Here is a 17,963-nt window from a genome sequence, read left to right as displayed (position 1 = left end):
ACAGCCTTCCCTGAAATGGTTGATCTAGGGTCCAGACCCCGGGTATAAGGCAGATGCTAATACAGTGGCAAGGACAAAAACAGCCGGCATATATTGTGTGTAAACCACGTGCCTGACACTGTTCTAACCTCTAGGAGGTTTGTTTCATCCTCGGATCGACCCTCGAGGAGTGCAGCACTGTCCTCCCCTTTCACAGACAAGGAGGTTAAGGCCCACTGGGCAGCAGGTGGCGAAGCCAGGATAGGGCCCCACACGTCTGACTTCAGGGCCTGCTCTTAACCCCAAGAGCTCTGAGTCCCAAATCGTGGGCTCAAATGGCCGGAGGGATGCTGGCCTCCAGCGCTGGGGCCAGGCCCCAACCCTGTAGGACCTAACTCACCACAAAGGTGAGGCTGACCTCACTCAGGAGCTTACCAGGAGCACGCATGGAAGCTTAGGGCATGGGAAGCTGGAACAGTGTGGGGAGCAAGGGCTGGGGTGGGGGGCAAGGAGTGGCAGCGGCACAGAGGGGGCCTGGGCGGGAGGAATGTGAATCTGGAGGCCGGGGAGGCATCTGCGGGCAGGGGAGAGGAGGGAGGGCCTTCCAGTGGGCAGAGGTGAGAATGCACCTGGAGGTGAGCCAGCACTCAGCACAGCACCGCCTGCGGTGAGGACGTGGGATGCTGGGAGGGGAGAACGCAGAGCCAGGGGCTGAGTTATGAGGGTGTAAAGGCCCACGTAGCGTTGAGGAGTTGGAGGCTTCAGAAAGACCCCTGCTTCGGAGCTCCCAGCAGGGGGGGGCGGGGTGTCCTGATGTCCCTCCCCTATTTTGAAGGGGCGTAGCAGAAAGAGCACGGCGTTCCGAACAGAAACCTGGCCTCTACCGCTTGTCGGCTGTGTGTCCCTGGGGGACGTGGCTTATGCTCACTGGGCCTCAGTTTCTCATTTGTAAACCAGAGGTAAGTATTTCCTGAGCACACGGCTTGGCCCAAAGCACTACGGATCGAGTTTATCAAGCATTTCCTTCGTGCCTCATGGGTCCTCAGTCACTTGGTCCCCAAGAGCCACTAGGAGGCGGCTCCAAGATTGTTACTATAACAATGAGAGTGCCTACCCGCCCTGGGTAACTGAGTTATTAGCATTGTAAAGGGTGCTGCACACAGCAAGGACTCAGCAAGTATTAGGTGAACAGGTGCACTCAGTCCCCATGTCAGAGACTCACAGGAACCGGGCAACACTGGGCCTCAGTGTCCCCTTCTGTCAATGAGCAGGTGGAGGGGTCGGGCCTGGCCCCCCCTGGGGTTTGTGTGTCTGATTCCAATAAAAACTCTGCCCCCCCATAACGATGCCACACTGGGAAGCCTACATAACCCCACCCCCCACCCCGACGCAGGGCCACCTGGTAATGCTCTGGGGACCCAGAGATGCGCCAGAGCCCCTGCCCTCAGGGACCGCAGGCCCCGCCCCCGGAGCCCCGGGCTACTCACGGCAGAACCTGAGGAAGTCTGACTGCAGTTCCTTCCGTGTGCTCAGGAACATCCTCCCCTTCTCGGTGCCCACCACGAAGGCGCTCTCATCGTGCACAGCGACACAGGCCACCTCCGCATTCAGCTTGGAGAGCGCCGAGCACTGCAGCGGGGAGCAGGGTACGTGAGCCCGGGGAAGGCTCCCCCTGCTTGGGGACACCTCCAGTGACGGCTCTGGGGGGGCGATGGGAGTTCCCAGCTGCCTGAGAACCCACCGGCAGCTCGAGGGGGGGGTCACCCCTCCAATGTTCTCGGTCAGTTCTGCAGCAGGAATGAGTGAATGATGCCCCCCGCCCCCACCGAAGCTTGGTCAAGGTCAGGGGAGAAGACAGGAGAACGAAGACACATGGCCTCTGCCCGTCCCTCCTCCCAGGTCTGCCTTGCTCTGGGGGCGGGAGGCTTCTGGCCTGAGGCTTGGCCCCAGCCCCAGGGACAATCCTGTCTTCGGTTTTCTCAAAGTCCTAACTGAGGAGGAGGTGGGGGGCCCCAGGAGAACCAAGGCTCAGACAGATCCAGGCTTCAATCCCCCATCAGCGCCTTCCTGCTCTGGGACTAATGGGGCCAAACGGCCCAGTGCCCAGGCTTTCAATGGGCTTGGTCGTGGGGCCTGGTTGGCATGAAAACACATCTCTAAACCGGGGCACCTCGTGTGGGTACACAATCGGAGAGGTTACTTTTGCAGTCCCAGAGTTGAGGTTGGCCGGCCCACAGCACAGGAAGCCCTCACACAGGGGCCCTGCAGCCGAGACCACGAGCATTTCAGCCCTCTGACCTAGGTCAGCAGAAACACTCTGCCTGCAAAGCTCTCAGCTTGCATTCGGCGCCTCATAAATGCTGGTTTTTATCTGAGTTAGAGCTCTGCTGGCAGTCAGGAAGCTTGCCTTCTCATCACAGTCCTGCTGCTGTGTGATCTAGGACAGGTTCCTCAACCTCTCTGGGCCATGATCATGCCTCTTGCGGCAGCTTCGGCTTCAGAGTCGCTCTGCTGAGGAGGCGGGGGGGCAGGGACATTGTAGAGCCAGCAAGCCTGTCCCCTAGGCTCTCCCATGGTGAAGGGTGTGTGCTGATTTCCTCTGAAGATTAAAGCAACCTGCTGTTGGAGGAGATATTCACTCCCCGGGAAGTGATGTCCCCAGAGACACAGAGACCTGGACTGTGAGGAAACGCCCTAAAAGAGGTCTGGCCCCATGCAGACCACCCGAGGACCCCGGCCCCAGGGCCCCGGGTCCCAGACAATGCCACAGCCAGGTCACCGCCGAGCAAGTGTCATTGTCATCCTCAGGGTCCCTCAGGAAGGCCATAAAGGGACCCAAGGCCGGGGGAGGCGGGTCTTGTCCACGCCCCCAGGACAGCTACAGGGCCACTGCTCCCCTGAGGAGCCTCCGTAACACCCTCTAGGGCAGTGCCGCCCAACAGAACTCTCCGTCTCGATGGGAATGTTCTGCCTGCACTTCCGATGCCATAGCCACCTGTGGCCACGAAGCCCCGGAAATGAGGCCAGCGCAACTGAACAACTGAACTTCCGTATTTCATTGTAACTAACTACAACTTATTTATTTGGGAGCCACAGAGACAGCGGGAGCAGGGGAGGGGCAGAGAGGGAGAGAGGGAGAGGGAGAGAGAGAGAGAGAGAGAGAGAGAGAGAGAGAGAGAATCGCAAGCAGGCTCCATACTATCGGCACAGACCCGACGCGGGGCTCGAACCCACGAAACCGTGAGACCGTGACCTGAGCCGAAACCAAGAGTCGGACGCTTGACCGACTGAGCCCCCCAGGCGCCCCTCGACTAACTACAATTTAAATATCAATTACCGCAGACGGCTCAGTGGCTGTCGTGGGGGTCGTAACTGCCCATTGTCACAGCTGACCTCGCCATCGCCGCCCCTGCAGCAGGCACGGCTGAGCTCCTGGGGCTCCCCTCCTCACGAAGGACGCTCTGCACGGGGACGGGGTCGTACCCAGCCGACCTCCCCAGCGGTGCCTACCGCCTCTGGCCCACACGCACCACCTCAATAGCGCTCGAGGTCCCTAAGCAGGAACAGCCTGGAAGGGGGCCCTTGTTCTTGGAAACCGTAGACTCTGCACCCGAAAGGCCACTTTAAAAACTGATCATGCTGGGCTGCCTCAGTCGGTTAAGTGTCCAACTCTTGATTTCAGCTCATGATCTCAGTTTGTGGGATCGAGCCCCGCATCAGGCCATGCGTGGACAGTGGGGAGCCTGCTTGGGGTTCTCTCTCTCCCCCTCCCCTGATCACTATCTCGCTCTCTCAAAATAGATAAACATTAAAAAAAATTTTAGAGACACAAACATGTTAAAACTATAAAGATAAAGGGGTAACTGGGTGGCTCAGTCGGTTAAGGGTCCAACTCTTGATTTCAGCTCATGATCTCAGTTTGTGGGATCGAGCCCCGCATCAGGCCCTGCGTGGACAGTGGGGAGCCTGCTTGGGACTCTCTCTCCCCCTGCTACTCCCCAGCGTGTGCATGTTCCATCCCTGCCTCCAAAATCACTAAATAAACATTTTTATTTTTATTTATTTATTTTTTTTAACGTTTATTTATTTTTGAGACAGAGAGAGACAGAGCATGAACAGGGGAGGGTCAGAGAGAGGGAGACACAGAATCCGAAACAGGCTCCGGGCTCTGAGTGGTCAGCACAGAGCCCGACGCGGGGCTCGAACTCACGGGCCGCGAGATCATGACCTGAGCCGAAGTCGGTCGCTTAACCGACTGAGCCACCCAGGCGCCCCATCATTTTTAAAAAATAAAACAAAAGCTGGCCAAGCTGTGTGACTCCAGGCAAGGTACTGCCTTCTCTGGACTTGAATTTCACCATCCCAAAATGCAAGGGTGCAACTAACTGATGCCAGACAGATTTTAACACCCACTTACCCTCTGTCACAGAACTTTCCCCCAGGAAAAGGCTACAGGAAAATGACATTACTATTTCCTTACTTGGAACAAACTACCATAGGGTTAGGTACAATTTCTGAGGCCGCGTTTCTCTCTCCTGGTCCTGAGATGCAGTCCCACATCTTGCTTTTAACATTGGGGATTACAGCTCTCGCACGAATCACTGCCCACACGCTATCCTCCAGGGGACCCCAGGGGAGGGAGGGAAGCCTGGGACCCTCCCAGGGATGGGACTCGAATGGCACGAGGTAATGAAGAAGAGGGGACGAGGGGACAGCGGTTACTCGCAGGGCTGGATTTTTCCATCCCGATCACTTAAGCCTCCCGCCCGCTGACGTGGGCAGAGGGCCCTGTTGCAGACAGGGCCACTGAGACTCAGGCTGGGGAGTGAGACCACGGCTCTGCGGTCGGCTTCGGCTCCTCCAGGGCAGACGGGGGCACTCACCATGGAATCTAAGGCAGACACGAGGCTGGTGATGATCTCGTCTTTGCGGGTGAAGGCGGAGCTCCAGCGGTCGGGCCCGCAGCCGTTGGTGGGAATGTCGCAACGCTTCCCCAACAAGGCCATGGTCACCTGGAGGGAGGGAGGAGGAGGAGATGGGCGTGCGGGGCACATTCGGCAGCTGCCCACTGCCCAGGCCCCCAGGGGCCGCCTCTGCTTCCCAGGTGGGACGAATCAAGAGCTGGCCACCTCTTCACACCAGGGTCTCGTACGCATGAAGTCGTCAGAGCCCCGACAGGCCCGGAGACACAGTCGCCTGCACACAGCTCCACGGGGGCACGGGCACAGACGGCAGGAGACTGGGGAGTGCGCTCCACGAAACGTCCCCCGAACCTGCAATGCCGGTACCAGGGCCAGTCTGCCTGGCACCTCAACCACCAACTCTCCCCCTGCACGTAGCTCTGGCAGTGGCTCTGCCTCGCTCACACACCCTCCGTGGCTCCCTACTGCCTACCTCTGGACTCCTGTCCCCCATCCAGCTCCCCCACTCACACCCCACGCTCCAGGTACGCCAAGCATCACCGTCTCTGAAACATACCCACATCCATTCTCCCCGACCGGAGTGCCCCTCTGTCCTCTACCGACTGCCCGCCCTGCTTTTAATGGTCACCTCTGCTGGCAAGGTGCCCTCCGCTGCCCCACCTCCTGCCCCTTCCTGCCCCAGCTGGGCCAGGCGTCCTCGCTGGCCTCCCACATGTCCCCAGCCTCCTCCGTCACAACTCTCAAGCCACAGGCTTCCCTAGGCCAGGCCACTGCCCCGAGGCCCCCCCGAGCTCAGAAAGATACCGTGGGGCAGAGGCCACTTCATCTCAGAACAGGGTTTCCCCAAGACAGGACTTTGTCCCATAGTCACGAGGATCCTGGAGGACAGAGGAGCATTTTCCCCCCGCTGGGGCACCCTCAGACCAGGGCCCAATGTCAGGGCTGCCCCAGGCAGCCCAGAACGGGAACCCACTAGGTACACAGGTCAGCCTCCCCTGCTTCCAGTTCCTCCCTGCCCCTCCCTCACCAGACCCCCAGGAGTCAGGGCCAGGGTTTGGGGGCAGCCCCCCCCCACCCCACAGGCTGTCCCAGTGCCAGGGCCTCTTGCCAATCCAAGCAAAGGAGAGGGCAGAGAGTGGAGGCAGGGACTCTGGGTTTCCCTCTCTGGGCTCAGCTCCTCCAGGGCTCTGTGCATGGGCCCCAGGCCAGGTGCCGGTGGCCAGTTCAGGGGAGTGAGCATCAGAGGGAGTCTGTGGATCCCGTCCCGTTCGCTTCCTGCACACAGGGACGCCGGGGGCGGGCTGACAGCTGGGCCTGCTACCTTAAAGGGTGCCAGACCCAGAATGCCTTCTGTTACCACAGCTGCCCCTTGGACTGTAAGCCCTGTGAGGGCAGGGGCTGGTGACCCCCGGGGCCCAGCTCAGGCCCGATGTGCATGACGGGCCAAGGGGGGGGTGTGGTCCAAACCGCAGTCTGTAGGCTTCCTGTGAGTCACGGGTCGGTGACGCAGATCAAGCGTCAGAGTGCCTCACACATAACCAGGTGAGAAGCGTCCGAACTTCGGTTATGGAAACACGCAAACGAACGAGGAACACTCTGGAGCCCGGCTCCGGCCTCGGCTCTGGCCCCAGTCTGCTATTTGGCTGTGAATAAATATTGATTTTAACAACAGGCCAGGCAGCCGCTGGCCGGAATGTGAATTGGGTTCACTTCTAAATGTTTATAAAATTCCTTTCTTCTCCCAGGTTGCAATTTTACAAATGCTTGAAGTCCACAGTATTAAGGGATGCTGAGGGCATGACAGGCCACGTACGGGACATCCCAAGGGCCCGGCAGGCAGCCGGTGGCCTCCCCTGGAGCCTTCTGTGGCATGAAGACCACCAGAGGGTCTGCCGTGTGAGCAGCTGAGAGGTTTGCCGGCCCGGGGCGCTGGAAGGCTTCTCCCCTCCCTTCGGCCACCCCTCGAGCCGTCCCCAGACGGACCTCAGCCTGCCAGCCTCCCAGCTGCTGAGGCCCAAATTGAATCAGGGCAAAGCAGGAGGCACCAGACGGCCCTGGCCTCCGGGTCACCCAGACCGCTGTTGGCTCCTTCCTGCAGAGTCCTAATCCATTTAGGAAGGAACCAGGGACTGAGACGAAGGGAGGGAGGAAAAGGGGGCTCGGCTTGGGCTGTCCCCTGACTCCTTGTCCCGAGCAGGTGGGAGCACTCAGGGAGGCAAGACGGAGAAGAGTCCCCCCTCTGACAAACGGCCAGGCTTCGGAGAGAGGGTCCCATGTGGCCAGAGCGGCTGTGGATGGGACAGAGGGGCCAGAGCGCCGGGCCAGGAGCCGTAAGCCACACACACGGGGAGACCCAGACAAAGGCCTGCCAAGAGGACCACGTTGGGTCAACTACCCCAAACCCTAGTTTCCTCATTTGTTTTAAAGGGTTTCTGGGGGGCGCCTGGGTGGCTTAGTCGGTTAAGCATCTGACTTCAGCTCAGGTCATGATCGCACAGTTTGTGAGTCTGAGCCCCTTGTGGGGCTCTGTGCTGACAGCTCAGAGCCTGGAACCTGCTTCAGATTCTGTGTCTCCCTCTCTCTCTCTCTCTCTCTCTCTCTGTTCCTTCCCTGCTCGTACTCTGACTCTCTCTCCTTCAAAAATAAATGAACTTTAAAAAAAATTTTAAGTGTTTTTTTAAGGTTTATTTATTTTGAGAGAGAGAGAGAGAGCGCGAGCGAGCAGGGTAGGGGCAGAGAGAGAGAACCTCAAGGAGGCTCCGCCCTGTCAGCACCGAGCCCGATGTAAGCCTTGAACTCACGACCATGAGATCATGACCTGAGCGGAAATCAAGAATTGGACGCTTCACTGACTGAGCCACCCAGGCATCGCGCCTAGTTTCCTCGTTTGTAGGGTGGGGGGCTGGCTCTAACCCGAGGCGGGGAGAAAACCACTCAATAAAACCAACAGACTACACAGAACAGAGAATACGAAGATGAGAGTAGTAAAGCAGGAGGCAAGTGCCTGGCATAAACAGGACAGACGCCGGGGGCCCGGGGGCCCGTGGTGAGGACAGAAGCCACAGCTGGAGCCCTCGAGCACTGGCGGCCAGGGCCGGGCCGAGCCGGGCTGGAGGCAGCCAAGAGCTGCTCTGGGGTCCCCAGGAGGGGACACCAGAAGGGACGCCTCAGGTGACAGGTGGCTGGCCCCAGAAGCAGGGCACAAGCGGCGAGGGCCTGCCAGCCGCCCTCGGGCTCCTGGATGGAGGAGGCCTGTGAGGGCGCGGAGGCCACGAGCTCTGTCTCTCTCCTCTCCTTCGACAGACTCGTCTCTAGAGGCTGCCAGGGTGCCGGCAACCTGATTCTCCTCCTACCTCCTGGCCACTCACACTGCTGGCATTGACTGTTAACCTAACCCAGGAGGAGGGCTCAGGCTCAGTCCCCCGCCCCCCCCCCCCCCCCGCCCTCCTCTTCCCCCCTCCAATTCTGCCCCTCGCTGCAATGTTTTGGCTTAAATGTCACCTACAGGCTGGTGACTCTGGGCTTCTCTCTCTCTCCCTACCTGTCCTCTTCCACGTCTAACAAGCAACTTAAACGGAGTAGGCCCCGTGTTTCCCTGCTTAGACCTGCCTCTCCCGGCCATCCGCCCAGGTGCTCAGGCTCAAACAGAGGCCTCGTCCTCATCTCCCTTCTCTCTCATTTCTTTTTTTGTTTTTAAAAATTTTAATTTTTTTTTCCAGTGTTTATTTATTTATGGCAGGGGTGGGTGGGAGGGGGGGGGAGAGAGAGAGAGAGGGAGAGACAGAATCCGAAGCAGGCTCCAGGCTCTGAGCTATCAGCGCAGAGCCTGATGCGGGGCTTGAACTCACGAACCATGAGATCATGACCTGAGCTTATGTCAGATGCTTAACTGACTGAGCCACCCAGGCACCCCTATTTTTAAAAGAAATTTTAACGTTTAGCTATTTTTGAGAGGGAATCCCAAGCAGGCTTGCACCATTAGCATGGAGCCCAATGTGGGGCTCGAACCCACAAACTGTGAGATCATGACCTGAGCCAAAATCAGTCCTGGGATATTCAACTGACTGAGCCACCTAGGCGCCCCTCTTCGTTTCTAAAACAGTCGGGGGAGAATCATGCCGCTGTGGCTCCAGAAAGCACCCAGATCTGCCTGCTTCTTGTCACCACCAGGGCCACCTGACCACCCGGGCCACCACCCTCAGTTGCTCACGCTTCGGCAATGAACCCCTCGCTGTCCCCCCACCCCCGCCCTTCTCCTGCCCCCATGGTCCCTCCTGCAAACAGCAGCCACATCGCTCTCACGCCGCCCTCCTGCTTAGAAGAGTGGAGAGAACACCTCCCTGAGCGCGTACCCCATGTGACCTGGGCCCACTTGCCCTCTCTGGCCCATCGGCCCTCTCCCCTCTGCAATGGGCTCTGGCTCCCTCCCCCTCGTGTCCCTCACCTGCCACCTGCACTCCCCTCCCCGGGTCTCCTGCCTGCGGTTCCCCTGCGCAGCAGGCTTTTCCAGGCCTCCAACTCCCACGGCTTCTCCCGCTCCACCAGCCCCAGCTCCTCTGTGCACAGCCCCTGACCACACAGACCACACAGCAGCCCCCCCCACCCCACTGATTGCCCAACTCTTTTTTTATAAATTTATTTTGTCTTTCTTTGAGAAACAGGGAGAGAGGGAATCTCAAGCAGTCTCCGCACCCCATCTCCGGACCTGAGCCGAAATCTAGAGTCGGTTACTTAACCCACTGAGCCACCCAGGCGCCTGGCTCCCCGTCTCTTATTTTCCGCACAGAACCTGCTGCGATCTGAAGGGACCCGTTCGTGTGTTTCTCACCCGACTTCCCCAACAGGAACGTGAGCGTTGGGAGGCCAGGGCCATGCCTGCTGGGTTTACGGTGTGCCCACTGCCTCGAACGCCTGCTCGGGTTTTCATGGGCACGCCCTGAATCCTCGGGGAACTAACCGGTGTGACAGTCGGCCACGTCAGGCAGGAACTGGGACGCTCACAAGCTATAAACAGAGTGACAACTTTGGGCTTGCCAGGCTCTCAGAAAACTAAAATTAAAAGGGGGGGGGGGGCAATGTGGGACACTACAATGCGGGATGTACTTGGATCAGAGGAACAGTCCAGGAAGTGAAACTGACAGAGGTTGCTGGCTCAGACAGGTGTCCTGGACAGGTACTCCTCTGAGCAGCCTGCATCGGTGCCCCTGGACACTGCTCTGTGGCGGGGCATCAGTGGTGAGTTAACCCTCTTTGCTTACTTCCTCCTCCAACGCAGAGGCGCAGAAGGGGCTTGCCCGAGGCCCCCAGTCAGTGGGTAGCAGGGATAAGGTCTGTCTGTCTGTCCTCAAGCCTGGTCCTGTCTTCAAGAGGTGGTAAAGGGCGCCTGGTGGCTCAGTCGGTTGAGCATCTGACTTCAGCTCAGGTCGTGATCTCATGATCATGATCTCATGATCTGTGCTGACAGTGTAGAGCCTGCCTGGGATTCTCCCTCCCTCCCTCTCTCTGTCCCTCCCCCACGTGCTCTGTCTCTCAAAATAAATAAATAAACTAAATAAAGAAGTGGCGGGGGGGACTGTGCTCCTCTCACCCACCAGGACTCGGGGAACAGAAAGATCAACTGATGGACTCCACGGATGATACACAGGGAGGGCGACCAACGTCCCCTGGTTCGCCTGGAACCTTCCTGACTTGAGCACAGAAAGTCCCCTGTCCTGGGAAACCCCTCAGTCCGGGGCAAACTGGGACAGCTGGTCACCCCACGACACAGGGACTAAAACGTCCCTGCCAGCTGCTGAGACGACACAGACAGGGAGGCAAAGGGATGGCCAGTAGGTCCTGGCCCGAAGGCCCCAGGTCCAAAAAATCAATTTTACCTAATAAGGTGAGAGGCAGGCTTGGGGGGTCCCGGGAGAGGGGACAGGACCACTTTGTCCAGGGAGACCTCAAGGACAGGAGGAAGGCACTCTCCTGAGCTGTCTGAAGACCAGGTGTGGGCCACAGGGAACGGTCACTAAGAGGCGGAGACAGAGGGAAGACACCTGCCCCACCACTCTGTATCTGTGATCCCAGCCTCCCGCCCCCTAGAAGCCCCGAGGCGACAGGTAGCAGCTGGGCTGGGGACACTGTATCTTTAAGTTCCCGGGCAAGGCTGACCCACAGCCAGGTAGGGCCTGGATGATCTCCGGGCACGGTTCCAGTCTCCCAGCAGCTCTGCTCTCCCTGCCTGCTGCCCACGTCCCCCGCAGCTGGGGACTCCCTTGCCCAGACAGCAGCGGCTTTGCTGGCCGCCAAAGAGCTGGAGCCAGCCCGGTCTCTGAGCCAAAGATTAGCCAAGCGCCTGTGTCCCTGTCTGAGTCACCACTGCCCCGACCCAAGGCAGACCTGTCTCCAGTGGGCAGGCACCCAATGGGAGTCGGGCCCAGAAAACCCACCCCGGCAGGCCTCGGGGGCCAGCGCTGGCAGAGAGCACCCTCAGCTGGGGACCCCGATCCCAAACACCTTGCACTGGGCACAGCAGGCCAGCTGGGAGGCTCCGTGGGGGGTGTCCTTGCGCTCGCCCTTTCTGCCTCCCATGGCCTGCATGCCTGGGGAGACAGCAGCTTGCTCTCCCGGGCACCTGACCTCCCACAATGACCGCAAGAGCTGGCCGAAGTGGCTGATGGGGTCGGAGGTGGGAGGGGGTATGTGAGCAAAAAAGTCAGGGCTGCAGATAAACCCCCAGCCCTGCCCACTTAAAACTCCCCTTCCTGGGGGGCGCCAGGGGGGCTCAGTGTCCGACTTCGGCTCAGGTCACGATCTCACGGTTCATAAGTCTGAGCCCCGCGTCGGGCTCTGTGCTGACAGATTAGAGCCTGGAGCCAGCTTCAGATTCTGTGTCTCCCTCTCTTTCTGCCCCTGTCCCACTCACACTGTCTTTCTCTCCCTCTCTCAAAAATAAATAAACTTGTTTTTTTAATTTACGAGAAAAAAAAAAAAAAAAAAAAACCTCCCCTTCCCAGACACCTAGGTGGCTCAGTCGGTTAAGTGTCCGGCTTTGGCTCAGGTCACGATCTCATGGCTCATGAGTTCGAGCCCCACACCAGGCTCTCTGCTGTCAGCACGGAGCCCGCTTCTGATCCTCTGTCCCCCTCTCAGCCCGCCCCTGCTCTCTCTCTCTCAAAATAAACATGTAAATAAATAAATAAAGTAAGTAAATCTCCCCTTCCCCACCAGCATCTGGATGCCCCTCATCTGAGGGTCCCACGCCCCCATTCTCCCTCCCCCTCCTTGCCCTGCTTCTGCCACCAACTCCCTCCTCCTCTCCCAGAGGTCACCCTCATGACCACCGACATAGCTGCCCACCAGGGCCCCCTCGGACACTGCCGTCCCATTCACAAGCACCCTGACATCTGTGACCTCTGTCCAGGGAGCGGGCAGAAGGGAGGGGACTCTGCCCATTTTAAGGGCAAAGAAACCAAGTCCTCTAGGACCTTCCTGCTCAAAAGGGAGCAACCAAGCCAGAATGACACTGGGGACATCTGGCACACACAGTCCCTTTTTGCTCCTACTTGGGGCGGGACTCCTCTAATTCTGATGCACGGGGCTCAGGTGGAACCCCAGGCATGGTGACAGGCCAGCAAGGTGGCCGAAGAGACCCGTGGGGCCGGCCAGGCTCCCGGCTGGAGGCAAGCGGAGAGAGACTGGGGCAGGGCTTGTGCACTGGATGGCAGGGGCTCAGGTACCAGTCTTCCGCACCGTGGGCCCAGGGGTTCAGAGCAACACACAGGGGACGCCCAAACGGACCCGGGCCCCAAACAGCAAGTGTCAAAGATACGGGGCCGGGTCGCCACTCTCTGCCAGGGGCTCAGCAGAGGGGAGTAAACAGAGCAACGTGGCTGCCTCCTGAGTACCCAGGAGGGTTAGACCCCGATGTCTGGTTAATCCTCTCGACCGCCCTCACTTTCCAGAACAGGACGTCGAGCCTCGAGCACCCTGACCGTCAGCCCCGGGGCCGGGATGTGGCAAAGGCGGGGCCTCGGCCCAGATCACCCCGACCGAATCGGGGACTCCGTGACAGCAGCCTTCGGCCACTTCCCTCTGGGATGCCGACAGATCGGTGGGCCCGGCCTGGCCGGCAGGGAGACGAGGGCCCGTGGGGCCCAGGAAGGCGCAGGCAAGGAGACCCCGGCTGGGCCCGCGGGAAGTGGGCCTAACCCCCCGAGCCCTGGGAATCCACAGCCTCCTCTCTCTTTCCTCCTCGAGTCTGCCGGGGCCGGAACAGCTCACGCTTAAGAAATCAGGAGTGTCAGTAGGTGTGCAGGTGTGACGGTACGTGTCTGAGACAGAGTGCAGCGTGGAACGGATACGGGAGGGCGAGGAAGGAGACGGCGTGGGCACAATCCCGGCGGAGCAAGAGCAGCCCCTGGCCATGGTGACAGCACATGGCCCGGCCCACCAGCCGGGGAGGGTCGCCTGTTCCCCGGGGGCCTGAGAGCGAACCGAGGAACAAACGCGGTCAGCCCTCCTACCGTCAGCATGTCTAGGGAGTGGCGAGTGAGGGGACCCCCACGGGCTGGGTCTGCCCCAGGCCCCTCTGTATCAGGGACGTGGGCGTCCCTCCCCTTCACACACTTGCTGATCCCCAAGGGTGCTCACCGGCCACCCAGTTGGGCCGCAGGGGACAGAACAGAGGGCACACCCCTACCTGGCCATCAGCTGGGCCTCAGTCCCGGGCAGAGCACCGTTTGGAGGGGAGGGCTAGCCCACAACAGCCCGGCAGAAGCTGAGGCCTGGCTACCTCTAAGGAGGCCCCAGAGGTGGCGGGGGTGGGGAGGGGGGATGTTTCCCTGGCCTCCCTTCACCCCAACCTGTTTATTCAATCCTCCTGGGAGCCTGCCCCGGGTTAGGCAGACTTGGAAATGACTCAGCCCCACCTGCCCTCCTAGTGCTCACAGGGCCAGCCTGTCTACAATTACTGGACCATAAAATGAGGACAGGAGGGGAAGCTCGCCCGGGCTACAGAGCTTGACATGGGGGACGGGGGTTACCCACATTTTCTGTTTATTTCGCTTCGGGGGAGTAGGGGGTCTCCACACACGGTTTCCTTGAGTTGATGAATATTGAGATGGGTTTTGAAGGGTGAATAGGAGTTCTCTGGGAGCACAAGTGGAAAGACGATATTACGGTTTCTGTGGAGAGAGGCACAAGGAATCTTGCAGATACACAGCCTTCGCTGCAGAAGTAAAGGGAAGAGTTTGGTCGTACTCACTGTCCACTCGCGAGTGTCACCCTCAGATTAGAGTGGACACCCAGTGGCCTTTGCTGGAATGGGGCAAGGGGGAGAGAAAGAGAGGGTGTACCTGACAAGCAGATCTCTGACCCAGAGGTGAGTGTGAGGACGGGTAACTCAAACACTCATACACGCTCACACGCACGCACAGGTGCACACACGAGTGTGCTCGATGCCAGGCCTCCTGGGGCCAATTCCAGCACGGTGCACTCCCTCGGGGTGCAGAGAGACCCTCACAGAGAAGGCGCCAACCAAAGCCCAGCAGGCCAACAGCACCACCCTGCTGAGCACACGGATGAACAGGACACAAGCCTTGCCCTCTGGGACCACGGTCCTGTCGGAGTCACTGCCACACCTCACCCCTACTCCATGCCCCCCCCCCCACCAGCCTGCAGGCCCCTGGACACGCCTGTCCTCTGGCTTCTGGGAACCAGCACCTCTATGCCCTTTAAAAGAGACACCCCTGCCCTTTGCCTGGCCCGCTCTTAGCGGCTGTCAGGCACATCAGTGCCTCGGGTCCTGACCCTCCCGGCTGGCCCGCTGCCCCCTGGCTGGCCACCCACAGCTCCCTCTTCCTCCCTCCCTGCAGCTCTCCCTCTGCCAGGACGCAGAGGTATCTGGGCCCCCATGAGACCGCCGGCTCCTGCGTGCCTCCCTCCCTGGGCCTGCCAAGAACCAGCCTAGTACACAGAACTGGGCCAGGAGAGGTGTCTGGGGTGGAGGGGCTGTTTATGCAGGTCTGGAAGAATCAGGGGACAAGCAGAAGTGGGGGGGCGGGGAAGATGGGGAGTACTCTGGCCAGGAGGCAGCACTGGCAAAGGAACTGTGGCATCGGCCGGCAGGATGTGGCATGGGGTCCTTGGGGAGGCTGGGAGGGGAGCCAGAGCAGATCCTTGGACCCTTTCAAGACCATGGTCAGATTCTGAGACTGTCGAGTGGGAGACACCCTGTGCTCTGTCCCCTACTCAGCCCCAAACCCTGGGCTTGTCCTTCAGAGGGGGCCCTGCTCAGCCCCCCTTCGAGGGACAGCCTGAGAGGACCCCCCCCCCAGAGCATGAATGTGCCCCCAGAATACCTTGGAGGTGCTCAGGCCCCTGGAGTCCACTGGGCAAACAAATCCCCGTCCTGGGCCCTTGGGGGTCCTCTTCTCTGGCGTGTCCTCCCTTGGTGGCTTTAAACATGACAGCAAATTCTTTGACACATCTCCCAACAAGTAGAGACATCCAGTTCCTCTCCTCTTGAATGTGGGCCTTAATAACTCACTTCTGGGGGGTGCCTGGGTGGCTCATTCGGTTAAGCGTCCGACTTCGGCTCAGGTCATGATCTCACAGTTCATGAGTTTGAGCCCCAGCATCGGGCTCTGTGCTGACAGCTCAGAGCCTGGAGCCTGCTTCACATTCTGTGTCTCCCTCTCTCACTGCCCCTCCCCTGTTCACACTCGGTCTCAATCTCTCAAAAACAAGTAAACGTTAAAAAATCTTATATATAAAAAAAAAAATAACGTGCTTCTGACCAACAGAGTACCCCCGCAGTGCTGCCACATGACCTTCCAAGGCCAGGTTCCAAAGGGCACTAGGCTTCTCATTCTCTCCCTGAGACTTTCAGCACGGGAGCTCCGAGCCGACATGTGTGAAGTCCAGCTGTCCTGACGCCACCGTGGTAGACAGGTGGGTCCAGCGATGCCTGAGGAGACCCAGGTCTCTCCCAGGGCAGCCGCCAGCGAGTAAGGAAGTCTCTGAGACAACCCCAACCCCAGCCAGCTTCTGCCAATGCAGGAGACCCTGAGCAAGAACCATCAAACCAAGTGCAGCCAAGCCCCAAACCGAGAGAGATTAAAATCCGAAATGACGGCTGTCTGACATTGCTAAGTTTGGGGCTACTTGTTACGCAGCGGTAGGTAACCGATACGCCCCACGGGCGCACCATGCCGATGCAGGCACACCTCTGATGGGCAGCTGTTTGCGAGGGCGGCTAGAGCTTGGATACGTGTTTGGGGTGCCGCGTGCATGTGCACCCCCCCACCCCCCGCCCAGTGCAGACACAGCCGAGTTGGGAACAGGAAGGGAACCTCCATTTGCCCTTCTCTTCCTAGCCGGCACGTATTAGCCAAGAATGGCTGCTCTAATTTGCCCTTAGAGACTCACAGCAGGCCCAAAAGGGGCCCCCAGAAGACACTCATGCCCTAATCCCTGCAGCCTGTAAATGTCACCTTATATGGAGAAATCACTTTTGCAGATGCAATTAAGTTAATGACCGTGAGATGGGGAGATTATCCTGGATTATCTAGGTGGGCCCTACACGCCATCGCATGTATCCTCGTAAGGAGACGGGAGAGCTGACACGCAGGGACGAGAAGGCCATGAGAAGCGTGGCTTCGGGGAGTGAGTGACGCGGCCACGGGCCACAGATGCCAGCAGCCGGCAGACGTTGGAGGAGGCCAGGCATACAGCCTCTGGAGGGAGCACAGCTCTGCCGACACCTTGATTTTGACCCAGTGGTACTGATTTGGGTTCTGGCCTCCGGAACTGGGAGAGAACAGTTCTCGTTGGTTGAAGGCACCACGTCGACGGCCATTCATTTGGGAAACGAATCCAGGGCATCCTCACCCCTCACGCCCCACCTAGGAGTCCTAGTCCACACCTTCACACACGACCCCCCCCCCCCCCACACACACACACATACACTCCTCAGCCCAGACCTACAAAGCTCAGGCCCGGACTTGCCGGAAAGTTCTGCAATCCTTTCCTCATTGGAAACTCCAGAACCACCACGGGACAGGGCTGGATTTCTCTGGATGCCGGGAGAATGCCTCTGAGTCAAGTCTCAGTGCCCTAGGAACCAGCTGGCCTCAAGAGCAGGTGGGGAAAAAACGCACTCAGCCACGCAAAAGGCAAAGGCAAGAGCAGATACAACCCAAACACGGCCCCCACACCATCCGCCACCATATGCTTGTGTTTCTTGAAAAAGAAGCTTGAGAGAACAAACAAAAAGGAGATTCTCCTCCGGTGGGGGGGGGGGGGGGTAGGGGCATCCCTCCTCCCCAGGAGCCTGCCCCTCCCCCCGCTTCATTTCTTATCACAGGGGCTCCCCAGTGGGCACAGAATTGCGCGGGGCCCTGAATTCCTGCCCCCGCCCACTGTCCACCATCACAGCAGCTGGCAGAGAATAAAACAGGTCAAAGCCCTGACTTCCACTCCTACCTGCCTAGGAAGGGTCCAGGCGGGGCAGCGGGAAGGGGTCTTACGTCGGCCGCGGTGCACTGCAAGGCAGTCCAGACTCGGTCCAGACACCGAGTCCCAACCCCAGCCCTGACCCCTTCTCCCTGCGAACAGAGCCCTCGTTGTGTCCTGGCATCTAAAGGCAGGTGTTTGGGGCAGCGAATCATGGGGATTCTGGAGCGACCGGTTTAAAGAGAAGCATGCCACCCAATCCTGGCCACTGAGACTCGAGGGGCTTCTAGGGAAGTTCTCCTTGCTCTCAGGGCACGACTGAAGCCAGAAATGTCCTCCTTCTTCTGCGTGTGACACCCCCAGCCACGACAGCATGTGGGGACCAGGAGAGGAGCCGGCCCAGGAGGCGAAGCCATCACGCGGACAGCAGCACAGACCCGTGAAACAATCTGACTGACCTGTCATGACTCAGAATCTACCAACCTCTGGGCTTCGGGTTAGGTAGTAAATGTCCACGATCCTTAAGTCACTTTTTTTTTTTTTTTTTTTAAGATTTTATTTTGGGAGGCACCTGGGTGGCTCAGTGGGTTAAGCATCTAACTTTGGCTCAGGTCATCTCAAGGT

The 17,963-nt window shown here is 59.1% G+C and overlaps 1 protein-coding gene across 7 annotated transcripts in view; it reads right to left on the bottom strand.

Annotated features, from left to right (window-relative positions):
* Nucleotides 1-17,963, bottom strand: part of GTF2IRD1 (GTF2I repeat domain containing 1) — a 121,721-nt gene that overhangs the window by 81,206 nt on the left and 22,552 nt on the right. For 5 of the 7 annotated variants that reach the window (XM_019820602.3, XM_023247025.2, XM_045047593.1 and 2 more), the window contains exons 2-3: nt 4,863-4,991; nt 1,467-1,608 (exon numbers count right to left, since the gene is read on the bottom strand). In XM_019820602.3, coding sequence (XP_019676161.3) covers nt 1,467-1,608; nt 4,863-4,985 — 265 coding nt within the window. In that variant the 5' untranslated portion in view covers nt 4,986-4,991. Of the gene's footprint in view, nt 1-1,466; nt 1,609-4,862; nt 4,992-17,963 lie in introns of those variants that run through there. The other 2 variants (XM_045047594.1, XM_019820603.2) reach the window with 1 other exon arrangement.

This window comes from Felis catus, chromosome E3 (genome assembly GCF_018350175.1).
Source record: "Felis catus isolate Fca126 chromosome E3, F.catus_Fca126_mat1.0, whole genome shotgun sequence".
Taxonomy (NCBI): Eukaryota; Metazoa; Chordata; class Mammalia; order Carnivora; family Felidae; genus Felis; species Felis catus.
Note: the sequence above shows the minus strand (reverse complement) of the source record. Positions and strands in the feature narration are given on the sequence as shown.